The 25,328-nt window shown below is 58.1% G+C and overlaps 1 protein-coding gene across 1 annotated transcript in view; it reads left to right on the forward strand.

Moving 5' to 3' along the window:
* KCNH1 (potassium voltage-gated channel subfamily H member 1) overlaps nt 1-25,328 on the forward strand; it is a gene marked incomplete at both ends in the record, with an annotated part of 143,959 nt that overhangs the window by 93,340 nt on the left and 25,291 nt on the right. Inside the window, one exon of the mRNA XM_084245500.1 lies at nt 663-1,092. Within this exon, the coding sequence (XP_084101626.1) occupies nt 663-1,092 (430 nt within the window). The remainder of the gene's footprint in view (nt 1-662; nt 1,093-25,328) is intronic.

Genomic DNA, 25,328 nt, shown 5'->3' on the forward strand with positions numbered 1-25,328 from the left:
CACTCTACTCAGCCATTTTTCTGATTTGGTTTTTCTTCTTTTAAAACTGTGCTTTTTAAAAAATAGCTTTTTCTAATTATCAAAGAAATAAGTTCAATTGTGGAAATTAAGTATATGCAAGCAGAACAAAAATACACAAAATATAGTGAAAAATCGCCTGCAATGATGCCTGCCCATGTGTGATCCCTCACATCTGCACCCCGCAAATGCTTGTCAACTCATGCCCCATGTGATTAGCATTTCACATGCAGTATGAAATCAACATTACGGAATGCTGAAAATATTTTATATTGCCTATATTATGAAATATTACACGGCCCTTAAAATGGCTTGAAAATGAGGCGTGGTATGGAAAGTGCTCTAGGTCCGTGCCCCTGCGCAGCCCATCAGTCAGATACATTTCTAATTTTATTTGTATTGCTGTTTTGTGTGTTTGCTTTCTGTGAAAGTAGGGAAAAAAATCTGTTGGAAATTGGCCTTCCCTACTCCTCAGAATAAAATTCTAGTCCTAGTGTGTGCAAACATGCATATGTGTCCGAGCACTTTCCATGCGCCGCTTGTTTGAAGCCCCCCAAAGGGCTGCACAGTCGCATCCTGGGACGTGCTGTGAGTGGGTGCGAGGGCGAGTGGGCCGGTCCACCTGACACTGTGTCCCCCCGCAGGGCATCAGCAGCCTGTTCAGCTCCCTGAAGGTGGTCCGGCTACTGCGTCTGGGGCGCGTGGCCCGGAAGCTGGACCACTACATCGAATACGGGGCGGCCGTGCTAGTGCTGCTGGTGTGCGTGTTCGGACTGGCTGCGCACTGGATGGCCTGCATCTGGTACAGCATTGGAGACTATGAGATCTTTGATGAGGACACCAAGACCATCCGCAACAACAGCTGGCTCTACCAGCTGGCCATGGACATCGGCACACCCTACCAGTTCAACGGCTCGGGCTCGGGCAAGTGGGAGGGCGGGCCCAGCAAGAACTCCGTCTACATCTCCTCCCTCTACTTCACCATGACCAGCCTCACCAGCGTGGGCTTTGGGAACATTGCCCCTTCCACGGACATCGAGAAGATCTTCGCCGTGGCCATCATGATGATTGGCTGTGAGTATGGTGGCGGTGGCAGGGCGCGGGGTGCAGCTGTCGGGCCTGTCCAGCTGGATTGGGCCATGTCCACAGGCCCGTGTGGCCAGAGGTGCTGCAGGGGTGCTCAGTGCCCAGCAGAAAGTCAAATGCTGGATGCTGAAGGTTTGAAGTAGGGACAGGTTTTAGCATCTAGCAGCACCAAGCAGGATGGGGGGATGACCCTCAAGTCCACTCTGATCAAGGGGGGCAGGATTTTGTGGGAAGACTGTGCAGCAAAGCAGGGGAGGTGCAGGGTCATTGGGGAGGGGCCCAGTGGGTTTGTTTGGGGGAAGGGGCGGGTGCCCCATCCGCTGTGCCCAGGAACTGGCCCAGGTGGTCGTGTGTGGAAAGGCAGCTGCGCTGCTCACCGCACAGGAGCTAGGAAGATGCTAAGGCATGTGCAGTAGAGACCATCTGCAGTCCTGCCTCTCAGGGCTGGCGCCGTGCCCGCAGGCCTGCACTTGCAGGTAATCTGCGCTTGGGCCTGGTTCACGCGGGTGTCATGCAGTGAGAGCAAGGCAGCCGGGCAGCTGGGCTGGCTCTGGGGAGCAGTGTGCTGTGGCCTCCCTCTGAACCCATTCCCAGGCTCACTCTAGACCCCCTCAGTGAGCCTCAGCGTGAGACATTCAGGGAAAGGAGGGAGCTGTCAACCCGGGTACCTTTATAAGGATTTCATGTTGGCGTGATGATGTTTTTGATATGTCTGGTTAAGTAAAAAAGCAATGATTCCAGTTAATTTCATCTGTTTCTTGTTGCCTCTTAACTGTGACTCCTGGGAGTGGAGGCCATCTCGCTTGGATAGGGTCTACCTGGGTCAGCATTTGGTCTATCTACTCCATGGACTGTTGAGAAATTTTTCAACTCAAAAAAAAAAAAATCTAAAGGGAAAAAAAGGCTCTTGTTGAGCTGAGAAGTAGTCAATTGTAGTGAGCACTTGATTGGAAACAGAACAGCCTTCCTGGCGAGGAAGGTTCTGGAAACTTGGTATGTGCCACTGACCTGTGTAGCTGTAGCTTTGCTGAGATTGGAGCAGCTGTGGGCTGAGACCATGGGGCCCGCCCTGTTGGGGGTGTCTTGGGGTGCAGGGCCCCCAGGCAGGGGAAGAACATGGACTTGAGCGGACAGGATATGTGCCAAGCGCCAGTTGCCTGTCGGGGCCCCATGACCCTGGGCTAGAGATAGGACAGTCCTCTCCTGTGGGCCTCTGAGTCTGGACCCCAGTCTGGCCACACCCTAGGATCCGCTGGCTTCAGGGCGGGTCCATCCCCGGGCGTGTGGGTCCTGCCTGGCCTGGCTGCCCCAAGGACTGTCCTGCTCTGCGGGTTGCTTCTTCGCCAGCTGTCTTGGCTTTGTTGCTTCCAGAAGCCTCTCTGCAGGCCCAGAGCTGGCTGCCGGTGTCCTGGCTGCAGCCAGGTGGCTGGTGTGGGGCTGCGTGGCCCTGTAGTTGTTGGGGCTGCTCCTCTTTGGTGTGGCATCACAGAGATGACGCCCGGCACGGGGGCCGCTCAGACCCTCATCTCTCCAGGTTAATTAGAACCCGAGGTGCTTTCCCAGGTCGATTGACAGGATTTAAGACCCTTCCTTTTCTAGAAGGATTTTGGCACAGTTACTGTCTCTCAGAGACAGAGGAGACGCTTAGTCTGCCCAAAGCCCTGGCTGGACCCATCACACAATCTGCTGAGCACGGACGAATGGAGAGTCGGTCCCCTACATGGGCCCCCTGAAGACTTTTAAGTAAGAAAAGGCTTCCTTGCAGTTTTTTTATCAGGAAGACAAGAAAGAAGAGAACAGTTCTGGCAGCTTATCAATGAAGCCAGCTATGGGGGTTTGGCTGTCCATGGACGGTGCCCAGCAGAGGACAGGTAACTGTGGGCCTCACCCACACACCATGGCGAGATCCCGTGGGCTCAGGGAACAACAGTGGGGTCTGTTTCACAATTGGGAAAACATGGACTAAGGCTACAGTGGCTGGCTGCCCCAGACAGTGTCCACGATGTCCAGGGCCTCAAACAAAAGGCATAGCCCCCGAGGGCCTGGGGCTCGTGGCAGTGAAGGATGCCCACCAGAGGCCACCAAGACACTGCCACTGCTGCAGTCCCAGCCCCAGCCTGAATGTCGGGATGGACAGCACCGGACACGGGTCCAGATGGTAGCGGAGGTCACAGCACCAAACAATGTCGGACAATCCGATTAACAGCTCTTCGAGACCCCAGGCGGTGACAAGGCGGGGGCAGGCCCAGCCTCCCAGGGGTACCATAATGTCAGGTCAGGTCTAGTCCCAACCAAGAGTGGACCCCAGGCTGCGGGGGCAGCGCTGAGCCCCGGCCACGAGCCCACCCGGGCTGGAGTCTCCCAAAGCCATGACAGAAAGTCGCTGGTGCTCAGGCAGGCAGGCGAAGGAGCAGATTTGTTTGGAGAAACAGATACAAGGAAACGCTTATTAGGGAGAAAGGAACAGAAATAAGCGGGACCCCCCCAGGCTGGTGGGCCAGGCAGGGAGGGGCCAGGCAGCCCTTATAGTTGCACTCCGGGTATGCAGCCTGCGTTCCCTGACCCCCTGCAGCCCCGTCTCTGTGCCGGGTTCGCTCTGGGTAGTCTCGCTCACCCTCCCATGTCTCTGTGGCCAGAATCACGTCTTGCTCCACGCAGGGTCCTGTTTCTTTATTATCCTTGTCCGGGAACGTCCTGCTGCTCCCAGCCCTGGGGGTCTGATGAATCCCCTGTGAGATTCAATGCCCTTATCTCTGGGCCTCCTCTATTCCTCCGGCCTTTCCTGTTCTCTCCTGCCTCTTGGAGCTCCCAGACCCTGCAAACGCTTGGAGGTCAGCTGCTAGAAGCTTTGTTTTTCTTCTTTCCAAGGCCAGGTACAGAGTCAGAATCCCAGAGTCTAAGGGATCCCCCAGCCCTAGTTGACTTCTCCTGACTGGCCCATCCAACCTGCTGGTGCCTGAGGGAGGGGTTTCCACAGGCCGCGCCCTTTGGTGTGGGTGGGGAAACCCACCAGATTTTTCCAGCAGTTCTGGCTGCTTGGGGGCAGTGGGCACACGCAGCCTCACCCTGGCAGCTTCCTGGACCTTGGTGGAGGAAAACTTGCAGCAACGTCCTCAGCTCTTGGCTCTCCTGCCTGCTCTGCACTGGCACCAGGCCCACTTGCTTTAGGAGGTGTCACAGCTGCAGCCTCTTCTGAGCTCTGCAAGTCAGGCCCCGCCGGCCCATCAGGCGCGGCTCTAAGGAGACTGCCCAGAGTCCTGTATCCCCCAGACCCACCAGGGCAGCTGCTTTTGTCTCCCACTGGCTTTCATGTAAGGACAAGATGTCAGTGCAGACTTGGGGAAGGGGGGAACGGGGGCTGGACACTTGGGAAGACCAGCCAGTTTCAGGATCCATTATGGCAGTTATGGCCGCCCCATTCTGGGTGACGTGGCTGATGGCGGGGCCTTGGGCTCCATGAGCAGGGGTGCTGGGCTCCCTGTGGCGCCAAGCCAGAGAGCGCTGCCCACTTGTCCCGTGTCCCCACATCACATGAGCCCCTGGGCTGCCCTGAGCCCAGACATGAGGTTTCAGGCCATGGGGCCGTGAGGGGGCCTGAATCCCCCTCCCCACCTGTCACCCCACCAGGCTGCCTGGCGGTGCTCTAGCCTTTTGGAGTGCGGGTCACACTGAGCCCCGACCAGCATCTTGTAGGCGGTGGGGAGGGCTCTGTTTGGCTGAGCCCTATGACCTTTTAGCCCCAGAGAGATGGTCAGAGGCCCCTGTTGCTTCTCTTCTCTGCTACCTGGTCCTGATTACCTCATTGTAGCTTGGCTGACTCTCTAGAGGAGGTGGCAGGCTCAGAGCAAATGCTTCCCAGCCTGCCCACCTCCCTCAGCTCTGGCCCAGGAGTGCCGGGCTGGCTGGGGCGCTAGTGCTGGTGCAGGCGACCCAGGACATCTGCCTGGGTTCATGTCGGGCCTGACCTGGTATCCCTGCTCCTTGTGGAAGTTCTCGGGTGTCTGCAGGGCTCACCCTTGCCCCTGACTCCCTTGGCTGTCAGTGCTGCTGAGAGGCCACGTGGCCCCCATAGCCTTCTGGGACCCGGCAAAGGAGTCTCCGCCAACAGGCACACACGTGCACTTGACGGACACTGCCTAGATGGGGGGCTCGGGGCCACCATGGCAGAAGGGGGCATCGCTCCCAGCAGCTGGTGGTGTGACGGTGGTGGAGACATGAGGGATAGCCCTGTCACTCCAGCCATGACCAAGGCTCAAGATGGGCTTTCACTGTGGGCTGAGCCTCTACAGGGCCTCTGAGGGACCCACCCCCAATCAGGGACATCCCAAAGAAGAGGGGGCTGTCAGGGGAAGAGGCCCTTTCTCATCACAGTGTAGGGATATTGCTCTGCTGTATTTTTCTTTCTCCTTCTGACTTCACTTAGCATCATCTCCTCCAGCTCTAGTCACATTGTTGCAAATGACATGAGCTCATCTTTCTTCATTCCTGCATAGTACTCCACGTTTATGCACACCAAGTCTTCCTGATCTGCAGCTCTCTCCTTGGCACCTGGTTCCATTTTCTTCACGTGGGCTTTGCACTTTTTGAGCCATTCCCATAATGTTCTTGCTGCGTTTGGCCATACTTGTCTGCTCTCAGGTGGAGGCTGGGAGCTGACATTGTGCTCCCCTCCAGGCACCTTCACACCAGCCTCCTGCTGCACACCAGGCCCCTGTCTCTCATCTCTAGGCACACACTTCTTTCTTCCTGTCTTCCCCTCAGTCCCTAAAGCCAGAGCAGAGAGTCACCTCAGAAAGGAGCCTGTGTAGCCCAGGGCAGCCCCCACTTGTGACTGTCAGCCTCCCTCCTCATGCTGGGGGAGCCCTATCACAGGCACGGACGCCACAGCCAGAGCCCGCTTATCACACAGATTCAGCCAGTCCATCAATGTAGGTTCAGCGCCTGCTGCTTCTGGGGTCTCCTCCGAACATCCCTGCAGCCTCAGCAGATGTGAGCCCATCACTTCTACAAGGCCCTGGAACAGAAGACCAGGAATAGGCCACAGCCCCCTGCAAACACAGCAGTGGGGTGGGGGGAGGAGCAGTGCTGATCTGAGAGGGCAAGGCGGGTGCCCTCTGTCTCCTGGCTGTGGTCCTCATACCCATCCCCAGACCCCTGCTGGGTGACTTCCCTGACTGTGTGAAATGCCCCAGGAGCTGGGGCTGCAACACGTATCTCCAAGGCTGATTTGCTGAATTCTTTGAGCCCTCAACTCTCACCTTGTTCTGCCATTTAGAGCCCCCTGGGGTGCAGGCCTGCTGTCCCCTTGGAGGACACTGCCAGCGATGTCACAGTGCCCAGTTCTGAGGCTGAAGCTACCACGCATGATAGTGGCCAGCGTGGCTCCTCCTGGCAGCCCCTGCACGCCACAGTCTCTGGAGAGGGTAGCCCGAGGGTGAGAGTGGTTTCTGAAAGCCACCGGTGAGGCGGCGAGGGACCCATGGGGCTGGGCCAGGAGCAGGGTCTTAATTTCTCAGTCGTCCCAAGAGAGGCTGCTGGTCTGTCAACAGGCTGCATCATCCCCGTGTCCATCTCTTCATCTGTGAAATGGGGACACAAGGCTACAGCATAAACGAAAGCCACAACACTTGCCTTCCAGAACCTCCTTTTCTGCCGGTGCCGGGCCCAGAGCCCCGGAGGGCTGGCTCTCCCACGAAGTCTGCATTGCTCACGCACAACCAGCTGGGATGTCAGGCAGGAGGAGGTGTGTGCTGGTCATAGTAGGGGGAGGCACAGCAGGGCTCTGTGTGCAGAAGAGCCTGGTCCAGTGGGTTTGTGGTAGGAAACACCATGTCTTCTGTGGAGGATGCTGGCAAGCGGGGGCAGCAGAGCCAACTCCTGAAACCCTCACCTGAGCACAACTCCACAGATCTGCGTGTGCGAGTGGTCCTCCGTGCACGTGTGAGAGGGGGTCATTTTTGCCGCCTCCCCCAGCTGAGGTCTGGCTCTGAATTGGAACTGCTGGTGCCAGAGCCCAACACCCCAGGAGGGTTTGGTGGGAGCCAATGGGAGAGCGGGGGGCTCGGGAAGAAACCACGCCTGTGAAAAATCACTGCAGGGTCGGCAGAGGTGCAGAGGCGAGCCCTGTTCGGAAGCGGGGGCCTGTGGATCCCCTGGGCCTGGTGAGGGCTGGGCTAGGCTGGGTGGGTTGGGCCTTTTACCTGGTCAGAACTGCCTGCTGAGCCAATCCTCTGAGGCCCAAGGGACAGATGCGAGGGATGCAGCATGGAAGCAGAGTCCAAATGTTCACTGGAAATAGGTCTGGTGGTGGTGGGGACAGGCACTGGGCAGCAGCAGGCTGACGGCTAGGGAGCGCTGTCCAGCAAGCACAGCCTGAATTCAGTTATGTAGGAAGGAGCGGTGAGAGGTGGGCATTAAGAAGCTAGGTATTCTTGACAGGGGAGCTTTCTAGTTGGAAGTCGTTTGGACCTAGAGACAGGCTGCTGTGGAGGGTGCCTGCAGGATTGAACCTCCTCCTTTCTGAAGAAGGCCCCACAGAGACATACTGGCTGGGTGCCCTCGGTTAAATCTTCTTTAACCCACTCCTTGGCCAGCAATGGGGGTGAAAATGCAGGTTTTACCGCCAGGCCGCAGATTCCCGCAGCCACAGGGCCACCAGCGGGGCCTGTTTTGACCTTCTGCCCCTGTGTCATGACTCTCCCCCAACCCAGCCCAGGGGCCACCCACAAACTCCAAAGGGCCCCTGTAAAGCAAGAGTCAGATGGGCCGCTTGACACAGCCCACCCCTGCCAGAGGGAGCAGAGTAGGGGACCACAGAAGCCTCCAGTCTGGCCTGGCTGGCTCAGACCCGCCACCCAGGGCGATGCTGGCGTTTATTGCACTGAGCTGGGCAGCCAGGGCTGGGTTGGGATGGGCTAACTCCAGAGCCTGCCCCTGCTGTGCAGTGGCAGCACCGCCTGCTTACTCATACCCTGGCCTTTGTAACAGCAAGTTCCAGCGCCCTGGAGAGCTGTGCCTCCCCATTGAGTTCTCCTCTCCCCCTCCTAGCGCAGGGCTGCTTGAGAGGAGGCCCAGGGTGTTTCAGTGGGAGAGGGGAGTCAGGGGGAGGGGGTGGGAGAAGGGTGGAAGGAGGGGTGCTCAGAGTGGGGAGGGAAGCCCTGTGAAATCAGAGGCCAGAGCCAGGAAGGACTCTGGGGGATCTGTGGGGCTCACTCTTCTGCTTTCCCTGTAATCTGTCTTCTTGCAAAGCAATTATCTCATTATCTAAATATCCTCAGCTGAGTGTTCTCACATTCATAACTTAATGACCTTAATTACCGTGTTAGTGAGCTGAGTGCAGCACTGCTGGGTGTACCACAGTCCCGGCCCCTGGCGTGCGTGGGCTCTCGGGCAGGGTCCTGAGACACGGACAGAGGTCACAGGCAAGAGCCCAGCCAAGGCCAGTGCCTTTCCTGCTGACCGCAGCCCTGTCCTGGGGCAGGGTGCTTGGGGCTGTGCCCCTCTGGGGCCATGGAGGAGGCAAGGACAAGGCTTTCTGCCTCTCCACGTCCAGACAGGAAAGGCGGCCTTGTCTCTACATTCCCAAGTGGGAGCTTGGGGTAAACTGAAATCCCTGACTCCTCCCTGGATCCTCCTCCTCCCTGGCTCCTCCCTGAGTCCTCCCCAAATCCTCCCTGAGTTGTCCTTGGGTCCTCCCTGACTCCTCCCTGACTCCTCCCTGGGTCTTCCCGACTCCTCCCTGGGTCTCCCTGAGTCCTCCTTGGGTCCTCCCTGACTCCTCCCTGAGTCTTCCCAGGCAGATTACTGACACATTGAACTGGCATATTTGATTTAACAAGAGTGAGCAGTGAGATGCTGAGAGTAAAAAAAAGCAGGAACCAGTCTCAGGGAGGTGCCCACAAGCTCAGACCATCTCCCTGTGGGGGCAGCCCCGTGATGGCGGGGGAGGAGGGGAGACCCGAGAGGGCGCCTCAGTCAGTCTCAGGGTCAGGAGCCTGGGCCTCTGCCTGAATGGAGGCTCATTGGCAGGCACAGCAGCGGGGCGGTGAGGAGCCAGCCCTGGACGCAGTGCATTTCATGAGAGGGGCTGCTGCTGAGGGAGCCCTGCACGGCCAGGGGAGCAGAGCTTTGCTGCATACTTGTTCTCCCCCCAGGCGCTGAGCTGGCCTCCAACTGAACTCATTACTCTGAAAAGGCCCAGGCTCGAGGGAGAGTTTCTAAGGACCGCCCCCTCCCCTGCCCGCCCACACCTCATGCTTGCTCCTGGGTGGTGGGTTTGTCACCAGAAGAAAAGGTGGTACCTGTAAGGCGTTTTCGGCCAAGGTTAGCCAGGCCCTGCCCGAGTGAGTCCCCTCCCGGCGTGGCTGCTTCTCATCTCCTGTGTGCTCCTGGGCATTACTGACTCCATTTTGCAGGGTAATGATGTGGTGATGCTCTTCCTCTGAAGGCCTGGGAATGGTTGGCAAGTCTGCCTGTTGGGCATCTAGTTAGGACGGACCTTAGATGCAGCAGCGACTTCTTCCAGACAAAGAGGCGCCCGGATCTCCCAGCAGCACATGCGCAGCCTCCTCCCCTTCTGCTGCTCACAGGGACTCGGGGGCTTCTCTGACCCCTAGCAAGGAGGCCAGCGGGTTTCTCTTCTTATCTCGAATGTTCCAGCTTCAGGGGCACCGAGGAACTGGGGGGCTGCATCTCGGCCTGGGGGCTCCTGCTGCCCAGGGCTGACGCTGGCCTCTTGGGACTCATTTGTGGCCTTCGCAACCAGGCAGTTAGGTTAGGGGTGCCCGTGGGGGGGGCAGGCAATGCCCTTAGCTGGCTTGCTCTGGACCCCGTCCCGGTTCCCTGCCTCCCTGCACCTCTGCTTCCTCCATGAGGCTGGGGGCTTCTCGCTATGGGCGCCCACGAGCACACATGTGCCCAGTGGCAGCCGAGGTGTAGAAGGAGTGGGGGCTCGGGCGCAAAGGCTAGGCTGAAATCAGGGAGAGAAGGAAGCGACGTCCCAGCTTGTGCGCTGGATCAACCGCCAGGGACAGGGGACAGTCTCTCTCTCTCTCTCTCTCTCTCCCCCCCCTTTCTCTCCCCTTTCCCTCTTTTCTCTCCCTTCCCCCCTCGCTCCCCCCTTTCTCCCCCCTCTCTTTCTCCCTCTCTTTCTCTCTCTTACTCTCCCTCTCTCACCCTTCTATCCCCACAACTCTCTCTCGGGGGCACCTGTGCTCAGCAGCCTCTTACTACTATGTGGTGAGTGAGATAGATGAGCACGGCCAGCTTGGGACTCAGGCCAGTGCAGTAGAAGTGGGGGCTCCCCAGAGGTGGGGGCTCCCCAGAGGTGGGGGCTCCCCAGAGGTGGGACCACGAGCAGACTGCAAAGCCTGTGTCCTCCTCGGGGGTCCTGAAGCCTTACGCACGAGGGGAGTCTCAGTGCTTTGCGAACATGATTGAGTGTGGCCATTGGGCGGTGGGCAAATTGGCGGGTGGGCTGCTTAAGCTGGGGGTTCCCCGCGTCCTCAGTGCTGTGGCCGGGGAGCTGCAGGGGCCGACGCGGAGGCCCCAGTGCCCACATGTACCCCCACCTCCAGCAGTCCTGCTGCCTGTGCCTGGGGCCTCCTGGCTCTGACTCTGCAGCCCCCCTTCCACCTACCCAGGCCCCTGCCCTGCACACAGCTCACTAGCCCCCACAACCCTAGTGGGGGTGGCCTGAGCAGACAGGCAGAAAGCTGCTTTCTGCCTCCTTAGCCAACCACACTCTCTGTCAACAAGTCCTTTATCTGGCCCGGAGCTAGGGACAGTGGGCCTGGTGGGAGTGTTTTTTTAATTGAGGGGAGTGCCTCATCCTAAGTTGACATAAGTTTCCTTCAGGAAAGAGAAGGCAGCTCCTGACCCTGACGGGGAACTGCACCCCTGGCTGAGAGTGGGGCTCACTGACTTCAGGAGGGGGTGAGGGGCAGCCCCTCTGTCCAGGGCTGACTCTTGGAGGCTGAGTTGGTTGTGCCCTGGTGTGGCCATGCCCGAGGGGGTCAGGGTGCCCAGTGACCCTCAGGGTGTGAAAGGGTGAGTGGGAAAGGTAGGCCCTTCTGCACCCGTCGGGAGCTAGTTAGGATGGAGCTTAGACGCAGGTCCTTTCAAAGAGCAGGGCCACACCGCTTGCTCCGTCCGCCATGGGCATTAAGTGCCGCCCCGTCGTCCAAGAGACGCCGCAGGGGGGCAGGTACCCGAAGCTCTGAGGACCAGAAGGCCAGTCCCGTGGCCACTGGGGAGCCTTCAAGCGCCGTTGGAGGGTGGACGGAGCACTGGGCCCGTGGAGGGAGCACCTTGCCAGGCGCAGATTCCAGGCTTGGCTGCCTTTGTGCCCCAGGAGCTACAGGTGGGGAAGTGGGTCTCTCCATTTCTGAGCTGTCCACAGAGCTCTTCCTGGTTCTGGAAGCTGGTCCACCCGCCCATCGCTGCGTCCGCATTCACACAGAAGCTGCCCCCGCTTTTTTGTTCAGACCCCCTGCGAGTTCACCTGCGTCGCTCCTGTCTTGAGGCTGGGCTTGGGGTCAGTGTGGGCACATGTCACTTAGGGGAGAATCAGCATTTTAATGATGTTGAGCTCATCCTCATGCATTATTTCTCCTTTCAAATGAGAATTTTGAGATGTTTCTTATGATGTTGTTTTGGCGATTCTCCCCTGAATGTGCTGCACGTTTTTACTCAACCTTTTATGCTGTAAGTTTCCATTGTGGGAAGTCTATTTTTACAGTCGGTTATTCTCAAAGCAATCGTATTGATTTTTGCCTGTGGATTTTATATCCAGCAACTCCCCTGAACCTCGGGTTCTAGTCATTTGTTCTGACGAGTCTTCTGTGTTTCCTCTGTAGATAAACAGAATCTACTACACTTACCCCCGTAACCCTTATTTTTTAGTCATTATCACTCTTTGTTCTAATCACACAGGACACAGTGTAATCCTCAGGTGAGCTGTCCGGCAACTTTCTCCCTTTGTTCTCAGCTTTAAGAGAAAGCGCTAAGGCGTCACCAAGAGTCACGTCACCCCTGGGTCTCTGACAGGCGCCCTCTGCAGATGGCTCAGCTGCTCATCTTGGCATCCTGGGAGCAGCAAGGTGGGGGGGGGGGGCGGGTCTTGGTGCCTGGTCCCTGGCGTCTTAAGAACGTGTGTGTGTGTGTGTGTGTGTGTGTGTATGTGTGTGTGTGAGAGAGAGAGAGAGAGCTGGGCCTTGTGCTTCCTTCCCTGCCTCCCTCCTTCCCTCCCCTGACCACAGTGTGGGGAGTTGAGGGGTCACTCGCTCCCTGTGTGGGAATGCTCAGCTGTGGCCCGGCAAGGCCCCTCTATTATTCTCACTTTCCTCCCTTCACTCCCCATCTCATGTCTCTGTCTTGACATGCAGGAGCCTTAAGAAGCTCACGTGGGGTTCCTGAGCCTGGGGGTGTTTCTTTCATATGGAGACTGCTGGAGTTTCACAGCCCCCTCACTGCAGCCCAGCCCACCTCCGCTGCTGGGGCAAATCCAGAGCCCACCTGTACTCCCTGAGCAGCTCCTCCCGGCTCTGGGCCCCCTCCTGGGCACTGGGCATGGGGTTGGCTGCCGAGGTGTTCCCCATGGCCTCCACAGGTGCCTGGCCCTCATCTTTGTTGTTTTGTCATAAATGGGAGTTGGGTCTCAGCAAGGGCTCCCCTGGATCCTGCTGTTGCTACGCGATTCTTAACCTTCGGTTGTGTCCAGTGTGGGAGCACCGTGTCCCTCTGCGTTCTCTCAGGCAGATGCGCTGTCAAAGAGGTCAGCTGGGCCCAGGGGCCACGCGTGAGGGAGTTGCAGGCTGAGGTTCCACAGAATATGGAGAGAGCAGGAGCATTTAGCATTGGGAACCGGGTCATTGGACAGAGAGGGGGGACCTCACCCTCACCCTTAGAGTAAAGGAGATTCTTGCAGCAAGGACATGTTTTGCGGGTGAGCCAGAGCTGGGTGAGACCCTCCCTGAAGGACATTCTTCTAGATCACAGAAGGGGAGCAGGGGCTGCTTTGTCAGTTACAAGAAGGCCAGACTGAGGACATGCTGACCTCACTTCCGGTCAGGGAGGGCGAGGGGCTTGGGCAAGGGTGGTTTCTCCTCAGCCCTCTGCGCCCTCCCTGCTCTCACACAAAACATCCTGATTCCCAGCGTGAATGGACTCTCCAGGCTCTGCCGACCTCTGGTGCCCACTCCCAGGCTACAGCGGCCTTTGGGGCTATTGAGGAAAGCCTGCCTGGCCCTCTTGGGGGCTGCCCCGCAGTTGCTACGGGCCACGTTTTCGTTCTGCATGTGGCATCGGTGGTGCCTTTCTCTAGTCCGTGATTTCTGTGGGTTGGAGGGAGGCTGCAGGCTGGGCTGCTGCCTTCATGCTTGCTCAGGCAGCCAGGGTGCTGGTAGCAGCAGCAGCAACAGGTGGATGAGGTCAGGCCTTGGGGCCCTGAAGGTCGCCTCCTGTAGGCGCCCCGGGCTCAGAACCTGTGCTCTGGATGATGGGACCCATGGCGATCGCCTCCTGGGAGCCTTCCTTGGCCACATGTCCCGCGCAGCCCCAGGCCTTAAAATTGCCCCAGGGAGTCCAGAGAGAGGCACGGGGTGAACTGCCAGGGTCATCTCCTCCACATGCCCCCTAGCTAGGTCACTGTAGCGAAGGGTCACCCCCGAAAAACAAGCTGGCGGCCTCCGCAGGTGGAGGGGTGGGTCTGACCAACGGGAGGGAACGAGGGACCTGGGCTGTGTCTGCAGGGGTGGGGGCAGTGCCATCCGTCCCCTGGGGAGCCTCAAACAGTGCTGACCAGAGAGGCCTTTACCCCCACAGGGACCCAAGAAGCACGGATGCTGGGTCAGCTGCGGTAGGGGCATGGGGCTGAGCCCCCGGCGGGCGGTGACGGTCAGTGGTCAGTCAGCTCGGCGCTGACCAGCTCTGGGGTTAGAGCTGAGCCAGGACCCAGCAGGGCGGTGGTCTCTGCAGCGCGGGCCTCGTCTGGGAGGTCTGCTCCCGTCAAGAAGATTTGGGTGCCATGACCCTCATTAGTGAGGGCGTTCAGAGTCTGTTGACTTTTGGGGGGAAGGGGTGTTCCCAGTGACAGGCCCTGGGCGGCGTGTCAGGTTCTCCAGCGCGGAGGCAGCAGTGAGTCCACGGACTGGCCAAGGTTCAGGCTGCAGCTGCTCTAGATCAGAGTCCTGGGCAAAAGCCAGCCTGTCACCACCCGCCGGGGGCTCAGCCCCAAGCCCCCACCACAGCTGACCCAGCATCCGTGCTTCTTGGGTCCCTGTGGGGGTGAAGGTCTCTGGTCAGCACTGTTGGAGGCTCCCCAGGGGACGGGTGGCACTGCCCCCACCCCTGCAGACACAGCCCAGGTCCCTCGTTCCCTCCCGTTGGTCAGACCTACCCCTCCACCTGCGGAGGCCGCCAGCTTGTTTTTTGGGGGTGACCCTTCGCTACAGTGACCTAGCTAGGGTGCATGTGGAGGAGATGACCCTGGCAGTTCACCCCGTGCCTCTCTCTGGACTCCCTGGGGTGATTTTAAGTCCCTTGTTCATTTCCTATTTGTTCTGCCCCTGCAGCTTCTCTTGGAGGCTAGGGCCTGTGGGGTAAACGGCGTCAGATTTTTCTACCCTCCTGCCATTATGATGGGATTGATGATGGGACTGATGATGCATCCCTGCGGTCTTGAGTGCATGCCTGATGGTGGGCACCTGGAGTAGGGTGTGGGCATATGTAGGTGGGTTCACCTAGGCTGAAACTGTGCTTATAAGGGCAGCGTCACGGGGACGCCAGCAGAGCAAAATTGAGACCGGAACAAGCAAGGGACGGGAAGAGAACCAGCAGCAGAGAAGCAGAGGCCAGGAGAGAATGCAGAGAGCCCAGAAAGAGTGAAGACTTGCTGGGGGCTGGGAGGCCTGCCAGCGTCCTGGCCCCCTGTCACCCCTACCTGCCATGTACCTGGCAGAATCCCAATAAAAGCTTGCAAAAGCCAACGAGGGCTCCAGAACTCCTCCTTTACCCATCTGCATAGGATCATAGAGATTGTGCTCTGTGCCATCCTGCCACTACACTGTCCCTGCAGACGCTGAAGTGGCCGCTGGGCCCAGACGTGCTCCACGCTGTGTGCCCGGCTCCACAGCCCGTGGCCTGGACCCACAGGTTGCAGGGCAGGAGGTCGGGCCTGAAGCTGGGGCTACTGGGACAGCCCAATGGGGGGCGACCCTGGAAGCTGAAGTGTGCCCCCTGTGGCCCGATGTGCAGCTTCTGATTCTGGAGACAGATGTTAAAGGAGTCTCTGGGGGGCCTTCTGAGAAAAGATCAGGACACACTGAGCGGGCATGGGGCTGTCCGTGCGCTCTCAGGTGCCGGCCTCCCATAGCGAAAAGCCTGGGCTCCATCCTGGCCACAAGTGACCATAGTGCATGTCATCTCCCGTGAGTAGGGGCACCCCACTTCCGTCCACAAACACGTGACTGAGGACCTCGACCAAGCGCCGTGGCTTCCCGGGCACCTCAACACCGGCTGAGAAGCGAAACACCTGGGCTGGGGACTCAATGCGGGGCCGTGCTGCTCAGTGGGCAGGCGCTGGCGTCACATGCAAGGCCTCCTCCCAGAGGCGCACCAATGGTGGGCATCAGGAGAGGCGCAGGAGGATCTGCATGGAGCAAGCCTGGGGTGTGGCCCAGTCGGTGGTCAGCCCGGCCTTTCCACCTTCTGAAGAGTGAAGGGACAGTGGCTGAGAGTCATGGGGCAGGATGTCCTGGGGCCTTTCCTGAAGGGGTGGCCCTGCCCACGTGGCACTGGGCTCTGCGGGTCCAGACCAGCAGCCCCTGAATGCAGGTTAAACCCCCATCAATGCCCAGTCACCCTGCCCCTCCTTGGGGAGAGCTCGCTGGTGGGTCGGGGCTGGGGCTTTGGGATATTTTATAGGCACGTTTCTTATTTGTTCCACTTAGAGTATTTTACAGGAAAAAACCTAGTTTCTCCATAATTCTGGCTCATTGGCCTATTAGTCCTTATCACGAGTGAGGGACTGTGGGTGGCATGCCCGCCTGGCTAGGAGGGAGACGGCAGCTGTCAGCCACCACCCAGGACTGGCTTTCCACTGATCTTACTCAAACCCCAGCTATTTTGTCACCTGACATCTGCAAATAGCAAAGCACACAGGGGCAGGCCATGGAGGGGGTGTCATGGTGCAGAAGAGCCAGCCCAGGCAGCCGCTGGGAACCCCTTGGTAACTGTTGGTTGGACTCGAACTCCCTCCTGGAGCCACCCCTCCCCTAGCCGCCCACACCCAGCCCCGCACCTTGGGCGCGTGTCTAGGGTAACATCAAGCCTGCGTTGGCTCCGTCCCTTGCCGTCTGTGTTCCTGTCCATCTGCCAACCCAGAAAAATCCTCTTCGTGCTCTAAGCCCAGCATTCCATTTGTTTTTTTTTTTTTTTTTTAGAGCCCACTTGATATTTGGGGTTTCGTGAAGGCAGATTACTGGGCCATTTATTTCCAAGGAATCACTGCGTGTCTTCTTGAGGTCCTTGGAGCTGGTGTACTGTGTAGGTGGCCCTACCGAGCTCAGGGGGGAGAAGGCCGTGTGCCCTGCGCCAGCTGTGTCTAATGGGGTTGCTGGGAGAGCTGGTGCCAGTCGAGGGCCATGAGCGGGGTCAGCCGCTGGACTAATGGGGCAGGCGTCTGGCCTGGTGGCTTCTTTACCAGCCAGCTGGGGGCTCCTTGGAGAAGCTGCTAGAGAGGAGGCTCATGCTTTATCGGAAGTCAACATTTTGAAAGTTTCTAGGACTCTCTGGCATCCTCTCACCATGCGTAGTTCTTAATTTCTGCTAGACCACATGGGGACATGGGACGCCAAATCCACCCCCCTGCCCCCGTTTACCCCCACTGTGAATGGCTCACAGCTGCTTGTGCTTGTGGGTTTCTTGTTCCTCTGGGAGAAGGAGGCCACTTGATCTACCTAAAAACACAGACTCTCCTTGCCACGGGTGGTTATCGGGCAGGGAGAGGAGCATCCCAAGAACTTTCAAACCTGTCTGCTCTAAATAGGTTCTGACATCCACCACATCAAGAGAAAGCATACTCTAGGAGCCTCCCTGGTGGCACAAGGGGTAAAGCACAGCACTATGAAGGTATCATAGCCTCTGCATCACGAGTTCGATCCCCAGCCAGGGAGCTACCCGCATGGCACAGCAGACCTTTCCTGTCTTCCCGCTGCTCCCCTTAGCAGTGGATTTCAGTGGATCTGCTTGTTCTGTTCACCACTCTGTCTCTGGTGACTCCTCTTACTGCCGCTCCCCTTCCCCGCACCTCTGGCCTGTACACCAGTTCTTGTATGCATAAATAATCTTTTAAAAAAAGAGAGAGAAAATACACTTTAGTGCATAAGATCTTTAATGCAAAGGGACTTTTATACCATAGCGTGAATCAGAGGGGGAAGAATAGATAAAATAGTTTCCACTCAAAACACTCAGTCACCGGTCCCCTCGTGGTTCAGTGCCCAGCCTGACAGGGTTGGCCCAAATCAGCGCCTCTGAGGCCCAAGAGCCTGCACAGTCTAAGGCCCCTCCTGGTGGGGACCCACAGTTAAAGGGGCAGGAGGGGCCAGACATGTCTGGAAGGAAAAGAGCAAAATCAAAACCAAGATCAGGACTGCCACTGTCACCTCCCCCCGGGGTCTCCCCCACGTGTTTCCAGTGTCTCCTTCACAGCGCCCTGCAGGCCCCTGCTCACCCTCTCCCTCCTACTAGCTTGGCTTTGCTCCTCAGCTCCCCCCACCTTGGGTGGGGCAGGGAACCTGGGACCTCCCCTTTCCCTGGGGCCCCCTGTAACAGGGAGGGGGTGTGGTCCTGCAGTTGCTGCAGAGCCTGTGTTCTGAGCCCCTCCCTTACCCCCGTGGCTATGTACTTTTCCATGGGGGAACCATCCTTTACCTTCTTCTCTTCACCTTGTTCATGGCGCTGCCTGTGGCTCCTCAAACAGTGAGACCCGGTGGTCTCTGCAGGGCTATGGGGCTCTAGCTAAGTGCTTGTCCCTGAGGCGCCCTGACCCACCAGGGCCAGGAAGCTGGTTTAGACCGGGCCCTGCCTTCAGAGGAGATGTCTCCTGGAGGCTAACAGGGAATGTGCTGGAATGAGGCTCCTCGGGAGAGCCTCCTGAGTCTGCTCTGGCTATGTGGAGGAGGGGCTGCATCTGCACACAGGAGAGAACCTTCCAGGGGATGCGCTTCAGTGATGCTCCAGGGCGGCAGTGGCATTTGTGGCCCAGAGGATGGCCCACGGGGTGTCTGAAGCAAAGGGAGCAGCACCTCCTGAGCCACAGGGGACTCCACTCCCTTGACTAACAGATGTTATCAGGCCCCAGGATGTGCTGGAGCTGGGCACCCAAGGCCCTTACTGCTGAAAACAAAGCTCTGACCTGCTGGAACTGATTGGGGGAGTCTGAGAACTACCGCTGCTCTGAGGAAAGCTTATCCTGTGGTTTCTGCAGGGCTCAAGACAACCTTGACCCATTATGGCCAACGCACATTTGATTGAGAAACTATTTTATGAGTCCATCCCAGCATGCATGGGGGGAGGGGCCTACATTCGGCAAAGGCTAAGGTTTCTGGCTCACACCCTGTCAGTGGTGTTTGATAGTAATCTTTGCTACAAGAACAGAAAGAATACATTTTTTAAAAAAAGAAAAGTGGGTAAAGGAAACTGGAAATGCCAGGGGGGTGGGGGAGGAGGTGTGGGGAGTGCATAGTGATGTCCCGCCCTCTTTCCAGAAGCCTTTGAGCAAAGGCTTTCAGTATATCAGAGTTAGCCTGGCAGTTATTTTAGTGACGAGTCTTCCTGAGCAAGTAACACCCAGTGCAGAGGCCTCAGATGGTGTCTTCGGGAAGCCAGGGCGAGGGTGCAATGGGGGGGCAGATCAGAGGCTGTCATGGGGCGGGGCTTCCTTCAGAGCAACACAGAGTCCTGGGCTGTGACCTGACATAGGTTGAGGGACACCCTGGGGTCCCCAAACCTGCCTGCTTTAATGGGCTCTGCTGTCCCCTGCATAAAGACAAAACATCCTCTAGACCTTCAATGGAAAGGGACTTTAATACAGTCAGTGTGCACTAGAGAGATGAGAAAGAATAAAGTTTCCAAATCAAGCACCAGAAGTCACCTATCCACTCGTGGGTAAATGCCCAGCCCAACAGGGGTGGCCCAAAGCAGGGCCCCAGAAGCCCAAAAGGTTGCAGGGCTCTGCCACCTTCTGGTGGGATCCATGGAAATGGGGCAGAAAGGACCAGGTAAGTCTGGAAGGAAAAGAGCAAAGTCAACATCAAGATACAGGCTGCCACTGTCACCTCCTCACGGATCTCTCACCCTCGTCTCTGTCTCTTCCCAGTGTCTCCTTCTGTGTCCCCAAATCCCTGATGCAAGTCCAAGGCGGAGAAGCAACCACAGCTTCTTCACATGTCTCTCTGCTCCATGCATCTCCCCCAGTTCTCCCCCCTCCCTACCCCCAACCCCCCATCTTTCCTCCCCTCCCCAGGCTCCCCTCCTGTTCCTCTCTGTACAGCTCTGTCCTCCTTGGATGGGCAGGGAATCTGGCACCTCCCCTTTCTTGGGGACCCCCTATCACTCAGCCACTCAGCTGCTCTGTTGAGGACCACGTAAGGCACTGTGGTAGCACCTGGAGTTCCATGGAGACTACTCCCAGCAGGAGCCACCTGAGTCCCACTGTCCTAAGGAGACCTGCAGGGCCAGACCCTGAGTGGCCTTGACTGCCCTTCCTCACAGGCCCCCATGGCCATCCTCCCCCTACCCCCACGGGTCTGCAGGGGAGCACGAGAAGGTCTAAGCTCCCGCCTCAGCCCCATGGCTGTCAACTCGCTAAGCCCCGGGGCACCAGCCTGAGTGGAGCTGCTCAGAGGCTGCTGCCTGGAAGAGGTGCCCCTGAGTGCCAAGGGCTCCCTGTGGGGGGAGCAGCTCCCAGACCCCATTTTGGAATGGGGCAGGGTCCAGTGATGAGGGGTCAGTCCCCAAAAGGCTGTCACAGCTTTCATATGTGCGCCAACAGCAGAGGGTCCGGCTCAGAACCAAAGGTGTTGCCTGAGAGTTCTGGGGGACGCGAGGAGCCCCCATCCAGCTGGCGGCTCGTGTCCTTGGCCAGAGTGCAGGTCGGGGCAGGGGAGTGGGTGGCGCTGAGCAGGCGGCACCGCCCTCAGAGGGTCCCGCCGCCCCAGAACCCCCATTCTCCCCGCAGAGCACAGCTCTAGCTCCTGCCGCCTGTAGACTGTGCGCAGTGCAGACACAATGGAGCTGAGGGCAGAGCGACAGCACCTGCAGAGCAGGTGCTTAAGCCGGGACCACTTTAGAGGCAGGTCCCCATGGCGAGGACTGTGACCCTGGCCTGGGGGCTGCATGCTCTGGGCCACCATCCCCACCAGTGCCTGGCCAGTGAGTGAGACTCAGCTGAAGTCCGTGGCCCGCTGGCCTGTACCTGGCTGTGATGTCATCAGTGTCTGGTCTGTGGCTCTGGGGATTCCTGGTTCCCCTTTTGTCACCTCGGGCCTCTGAGTCTGTGGCACCTCCTCCTCCCACCACATGCCGTGTTCGGGGGGCTTGAAAAGGGCTCTCCATGAAGCCACCTTGGCCACCCGCTTAGCGGGCTCCGCTCAGCTACATTCCTCAGCCCCCTGCAGCCCGTGTGCCCATCGGGACCAGACAGGGGATGCCCCGCTGGGCTAGCAGGCCCAGGTCGCCAGCTCAAAGGTGTCAGCTGCAGCAGATCCTCCAACCCCAAAGCGGGCTTTTAGCCTCCTGTTCTGAGCTGTGGTGTGAGTGCAGGACAAAGGCATCCCTCATCCTGGTCCCTACTTTGGGGAGAGTGGCGCCCCCCACCTCCACCTGTCCACTGGGATGAGCGCTGTCACAGTGTCGGAGCTGCCAGGTGGGGGCCCACCCTTGGGTCCCTGCAGGTTGGGGCTGTTGCAGGGCTCTGCCTAGGGCCCCTTCCGCACAAGGTGCGCTGGGGCGGGGCATCGCCCGTCCTGGAGTGAGAGCCATGCTTATCTGATGCTACTTAATCGGATATGTGGCCCCCAAAGTAAAAGCACTGACCGACTCTAGGTCACCGGCTCTGCTTCCAGCATGAGTGCTGCACCCCGGCCTGAGCATGGGGTGTGGGGGGGTTCCAGGGGGTTGGCTCGAGTCCTGGTTTGTTGGCTCTGAGTGTCACTTTGGTGAGGAGGATAACTCAGCTGGAAGGGGCAGCCTGGCTGTTGCTGCACAGCAGACACCTGAGGGTTCTGGCAGCCCAACCTCCCAGGGCAGGCAAGGACGGGGCTGGATGGAGCCCAGGGAGTAGCTGAGGGAGCCTGGGCCTGCCTGCCCGGGGCCCCCTTATGTACCACCCCCCCAGCTGGATGACTTTGGATGAGTCACTGAACATCTGGACTCAGGTTGGGTCCCAGGGCATGAAACAGCAAGCCCTGCCCAGTGGGTCATGTCTGGCCAGCTCGTGGGTGCTGGGGCCTGGAGCTGCAGAGCAGCTGGCGGCTCCTGTCACGCACATCTGTGTCCTACATGCTGGGCCTCCCGTGCCCAGAGTGGTGGTCACCCTGCTGGACCTAGAGAGCTGCTGGGGCCAGAGCTGTGCCCAGAGCCCTTTGAGAGGGCATCTGGTGACTGTCCCTGCAGGCACATGCAGACAACTGTGGCCAGGCCAGTGCCAGGCCAGTGCCGTCGCTGAGAGCAGAGAGACAGACATCTGCTCGCCTAGAAAATCACCACTCGGAGCACTGCGCTCAGGTGCCTACGATGGGAAAGGCTTTCATTTCGCTCTCGTCAGGAGAGGTCATTTCTCTGAAAGGCGTTTGCAGTCTTCGTGATGCACCAATATCATTCTCCATGGTGATTGTCGTGCCTTGCGCAAGGTTATGATTCCCCCCAACACTCTGAAATGTGAAAGAATAATAACTTGGTTTTATGTAAGCAAGAGCTGCTCGCTGGGCTGGGGGAGAGGGCGGGGTTGGGGGAGCCATGGCCACTGCAGGGCCAGGGCCAGTGGAGCAACACGCCACTCCCTTCTCTCAGCCGTGCCTTGTGTCCAGGCTGGTGGGCTGGGCCCTGTCTCTGGTCCAGGGGCACCAGTTCACACCTGCTCAGTGCCTGTAACACACCTCTCCCATAGTCCTCACCATAGTCCTTTGGGCACCCCAGCTTCTCCCGCACCCCAGCTTCTCCTGCCCCCTTAGGTCCCCCCTCCAGCCTCAGTTCTGAAGTCAGATTTCTAGGGTTTGTTTTGGAAATGGCTTTTAAAAGTGTGTTATTTTAAACGGCTCTGTTAATTAGATCCCCCATGATGACTCATATCGGAGAAACACAAACCGAGGGTTCTTGTGACGTGAGCAGCGCCCTGGGACCGCAGACCCTCCCGCCAGCCTGCCTGGAGCCTGGGGCCGTGGGTGGCAGAGTGGGTCTCGGCCACCAGGAACTCCGCAGGTGCAGACTGAGTAAAGGCAGCAGATGGCGGGAGGCCTTTCCAGCCCGTGTCACCCCTGAGCTTCTGTGGCTGCAGCTGCTGTGGAGATGGCTGGGCTTTCATCTCGGGATCTTCAAAGGCTGGTGCAAATGAGGTTGCACAGGCTCCATGTTAGCAGGTTACCCTGAGTGGGAGCTGTTGTTTTGTTCGACAGGTGAGAAGTAGCTGAAAATAACCTCTGTCTCTGCTGTCAGAGTTTTGCTTGTTCAGTGACTTAGACACCAGAGTCGCATTGTGCTGTAGGAATTTGCACTATTTTTAGCAAGATGTTAAATGAGAGTTTTCAGGCTTCTCTGGTTATGAAATAGGGAATGTGTTTTATAGGCTACAATTTGGGGGCCTGCCTATGCCCGGAGCAGTTGCCATCCAGTCTGAGGAGGGCCTGGGGCTGGCAGGTTATGCAGAGCCCCGTCTGGTTACCTCTGTGGGCGCCCAGGCCTCTGGTGGCTACACCCAGGTGGTGAGCACGCTGCAGAGCCACTGGTCACCCCTCTTCATCCCCACCCGGGGGTGGGTAACCTCACAACCTACCGGGCAGGCGGGGGTCAGCAGGGAAAGCAGTGCTTCTCGGACTTCAGGTGCTTCTAAGTCACCTGGAAATGTGAAAAGTCATACACTCCTGGGGCTCAGGAGTCCGACCCAGTGGATCTGGGGTGGGCCTGGGAACTTGCATGCCTGGGAGGCAGGCAGTTCCAGCCCACATCAGGAAGACCCCTGGGGGCATTGCAGTCTGTAGTGAGAAACTTGCGTTTGGTCTGTTCCTGGCACTGAGCTCCTAAAAGCCCATGGGATTTCCTGCAATGATAGTGAGGATTGTGTGCCCTTTTTTTTAAAAAAAAAATTTTTAATTTATATCTATTTTTCATCATTGTTCATTTTTAAACAATGTTTGCTTCTTTCCCCTGCCTCAGATTTAGTCCCCATAGAATTTCCTTCACCAGTGCACCCGTGCACCATCACCTCAATCCCCTGTGCTCCTCCCTCCCTCCCTCTTCTCCCTTCCCCTCCCCCTCCCCTGCAGCTGGGGGTGGGGGTGGGGGGTGGGGGGTCTGAAGAGCAGCGTATCAGAGGGGCAGAGCCTCCAGTCAGTCCCATCCTGACCTCAGGGAGGGAAGCAGAAGGGCAGGCTGAATGCAAGCACCAATCACTGATCAAATCCATCCATCACGCCTGAGTAGCGGAAACCCCAGAGGAGGGGGATTGGAGTGCGGGTGGGGGAGCCAGAGCACTTCTTGCACCCAAAAGTCTATGAAAACGGAAGGTCCTCAGTTCAGGGACCCTCCTTGGGCATCTTTTTATGCGACTGGTGACTCTTACCCTTGTGTAACAATCCATTGGCCTGGGGCAATCATTCTTTTGTCAGGGGCACTTACTGAGCACCTGCTGAATGCAGAGGGAAAGATCCTGGGTCTCCACATTCCCGCACCCCAGAAGTTTGCTGTGCAAGGAAGAGCCTGAGCCTTCATGCCACAGAAGGATGGACCCACACAGCCAAGGCACAGGTCCAGCGCCAGGCGTGACGGGGGCCAGGGGGTGGGGTGGTGTGGGTGCTTAACTCAGGCCATCAAGAAAGAGCCACTTTGCGGTTGGCCTGTCATCTTTTCCCTGAGTCTTCAGAGGAACCCTGCGGAGATACACGCTGCTCTCCACCATAGGAAACTGAGCTCTGGGACTTGAGTGAGTGGCAGCAGAGACCCTGACCAGGAGCCCCTAATTGTCATGCGCCACCCCAGGGTGTTCCAAGCCTGCAGAAGTCAGACCCCATGACTCTCTAGGCCTCCTGTTGTTTTTATTTTTTATTGAGCATCTATTATGTGCCAGGTACGGTGACGCGTTTCACAGGTGATGTCCCACTAAAAGGTAAAATAACTCACTCAGCACAGAGCAGATCTGACTCTGTGCTGGCGGGTGGTGCCCTCAGCTGGCCATGTGTGCTGTCCCCACACATTCCTTCCCAGACCATGAGATCCATGGTGTCGACTCAAGTAACAGGCAGAAAGGACTTAAAAGTTCGTGCCAGTTGCCAAGCCAGTACAAACAGGACCCTCACACCTGCCCCATCGTTACCACGTTCAAATAAGTGTGGCTGTAACAGCAGTGAAGACACTGTCACTCCACTAAGGAACTGGACGTGAGCAGCATGTGGGCCATGAGGCAGGACAAGCCTGAGTCTGGCCTCCATGACCTCAACCCCAGCCCACAGCCCAGGCCTGTGCCACCAAACTACACCCCCAGCCCCACACCTAGCCTACATACCCCTCCCCACGCCTCCAGCCTGCACCCCCATCCAGGCCTTCTTAACCCCAAGCAGCACCCTGTGGGCCCTGACCACACAGCGGCCTGTTAGTGTGGTCAGCACTGTGGTTGGAAGTTCTGCACAGCAAGCTTAGTTGAAAACATTTCCTTTTGGACATGGTATTTCGCCCTGATGATAGATTCCTGTCTGCTTGTGTCACTGGGCAGCGCCGTCCCCACCAAGCTGCCCCAGGCTGCGGGCGCTGTCTGATGGGCCCCTCCATGGCTGTGGTCTGGCCTTGAGCCAGGTCAGTGGGCTGAAGGGTCACCTAGTGGCCGCTGCCCTGCCCGCGGCTCCCTTGTTCTGAGTTAAAGTGTGTGAAATGTGCAGAGCAGACAAAGCTGTAGACAGAATGTGTGTGAGCTGTGGCCGGGGATGGGGGTGGGGGTGGGGGGGACTAATAGAAGGAAC

Source organism: Talpa europaea (assembly GCF_964194135.1).
Source record: "Talpa europaea genome assembly, chromosome: 10".
Classification (NCBI taxonomy): Eukaryota; Metazoa; Chordata; class Mammalia; order Eulipotyphla; family Talpidae; genus Talpa; species Talpa europaea.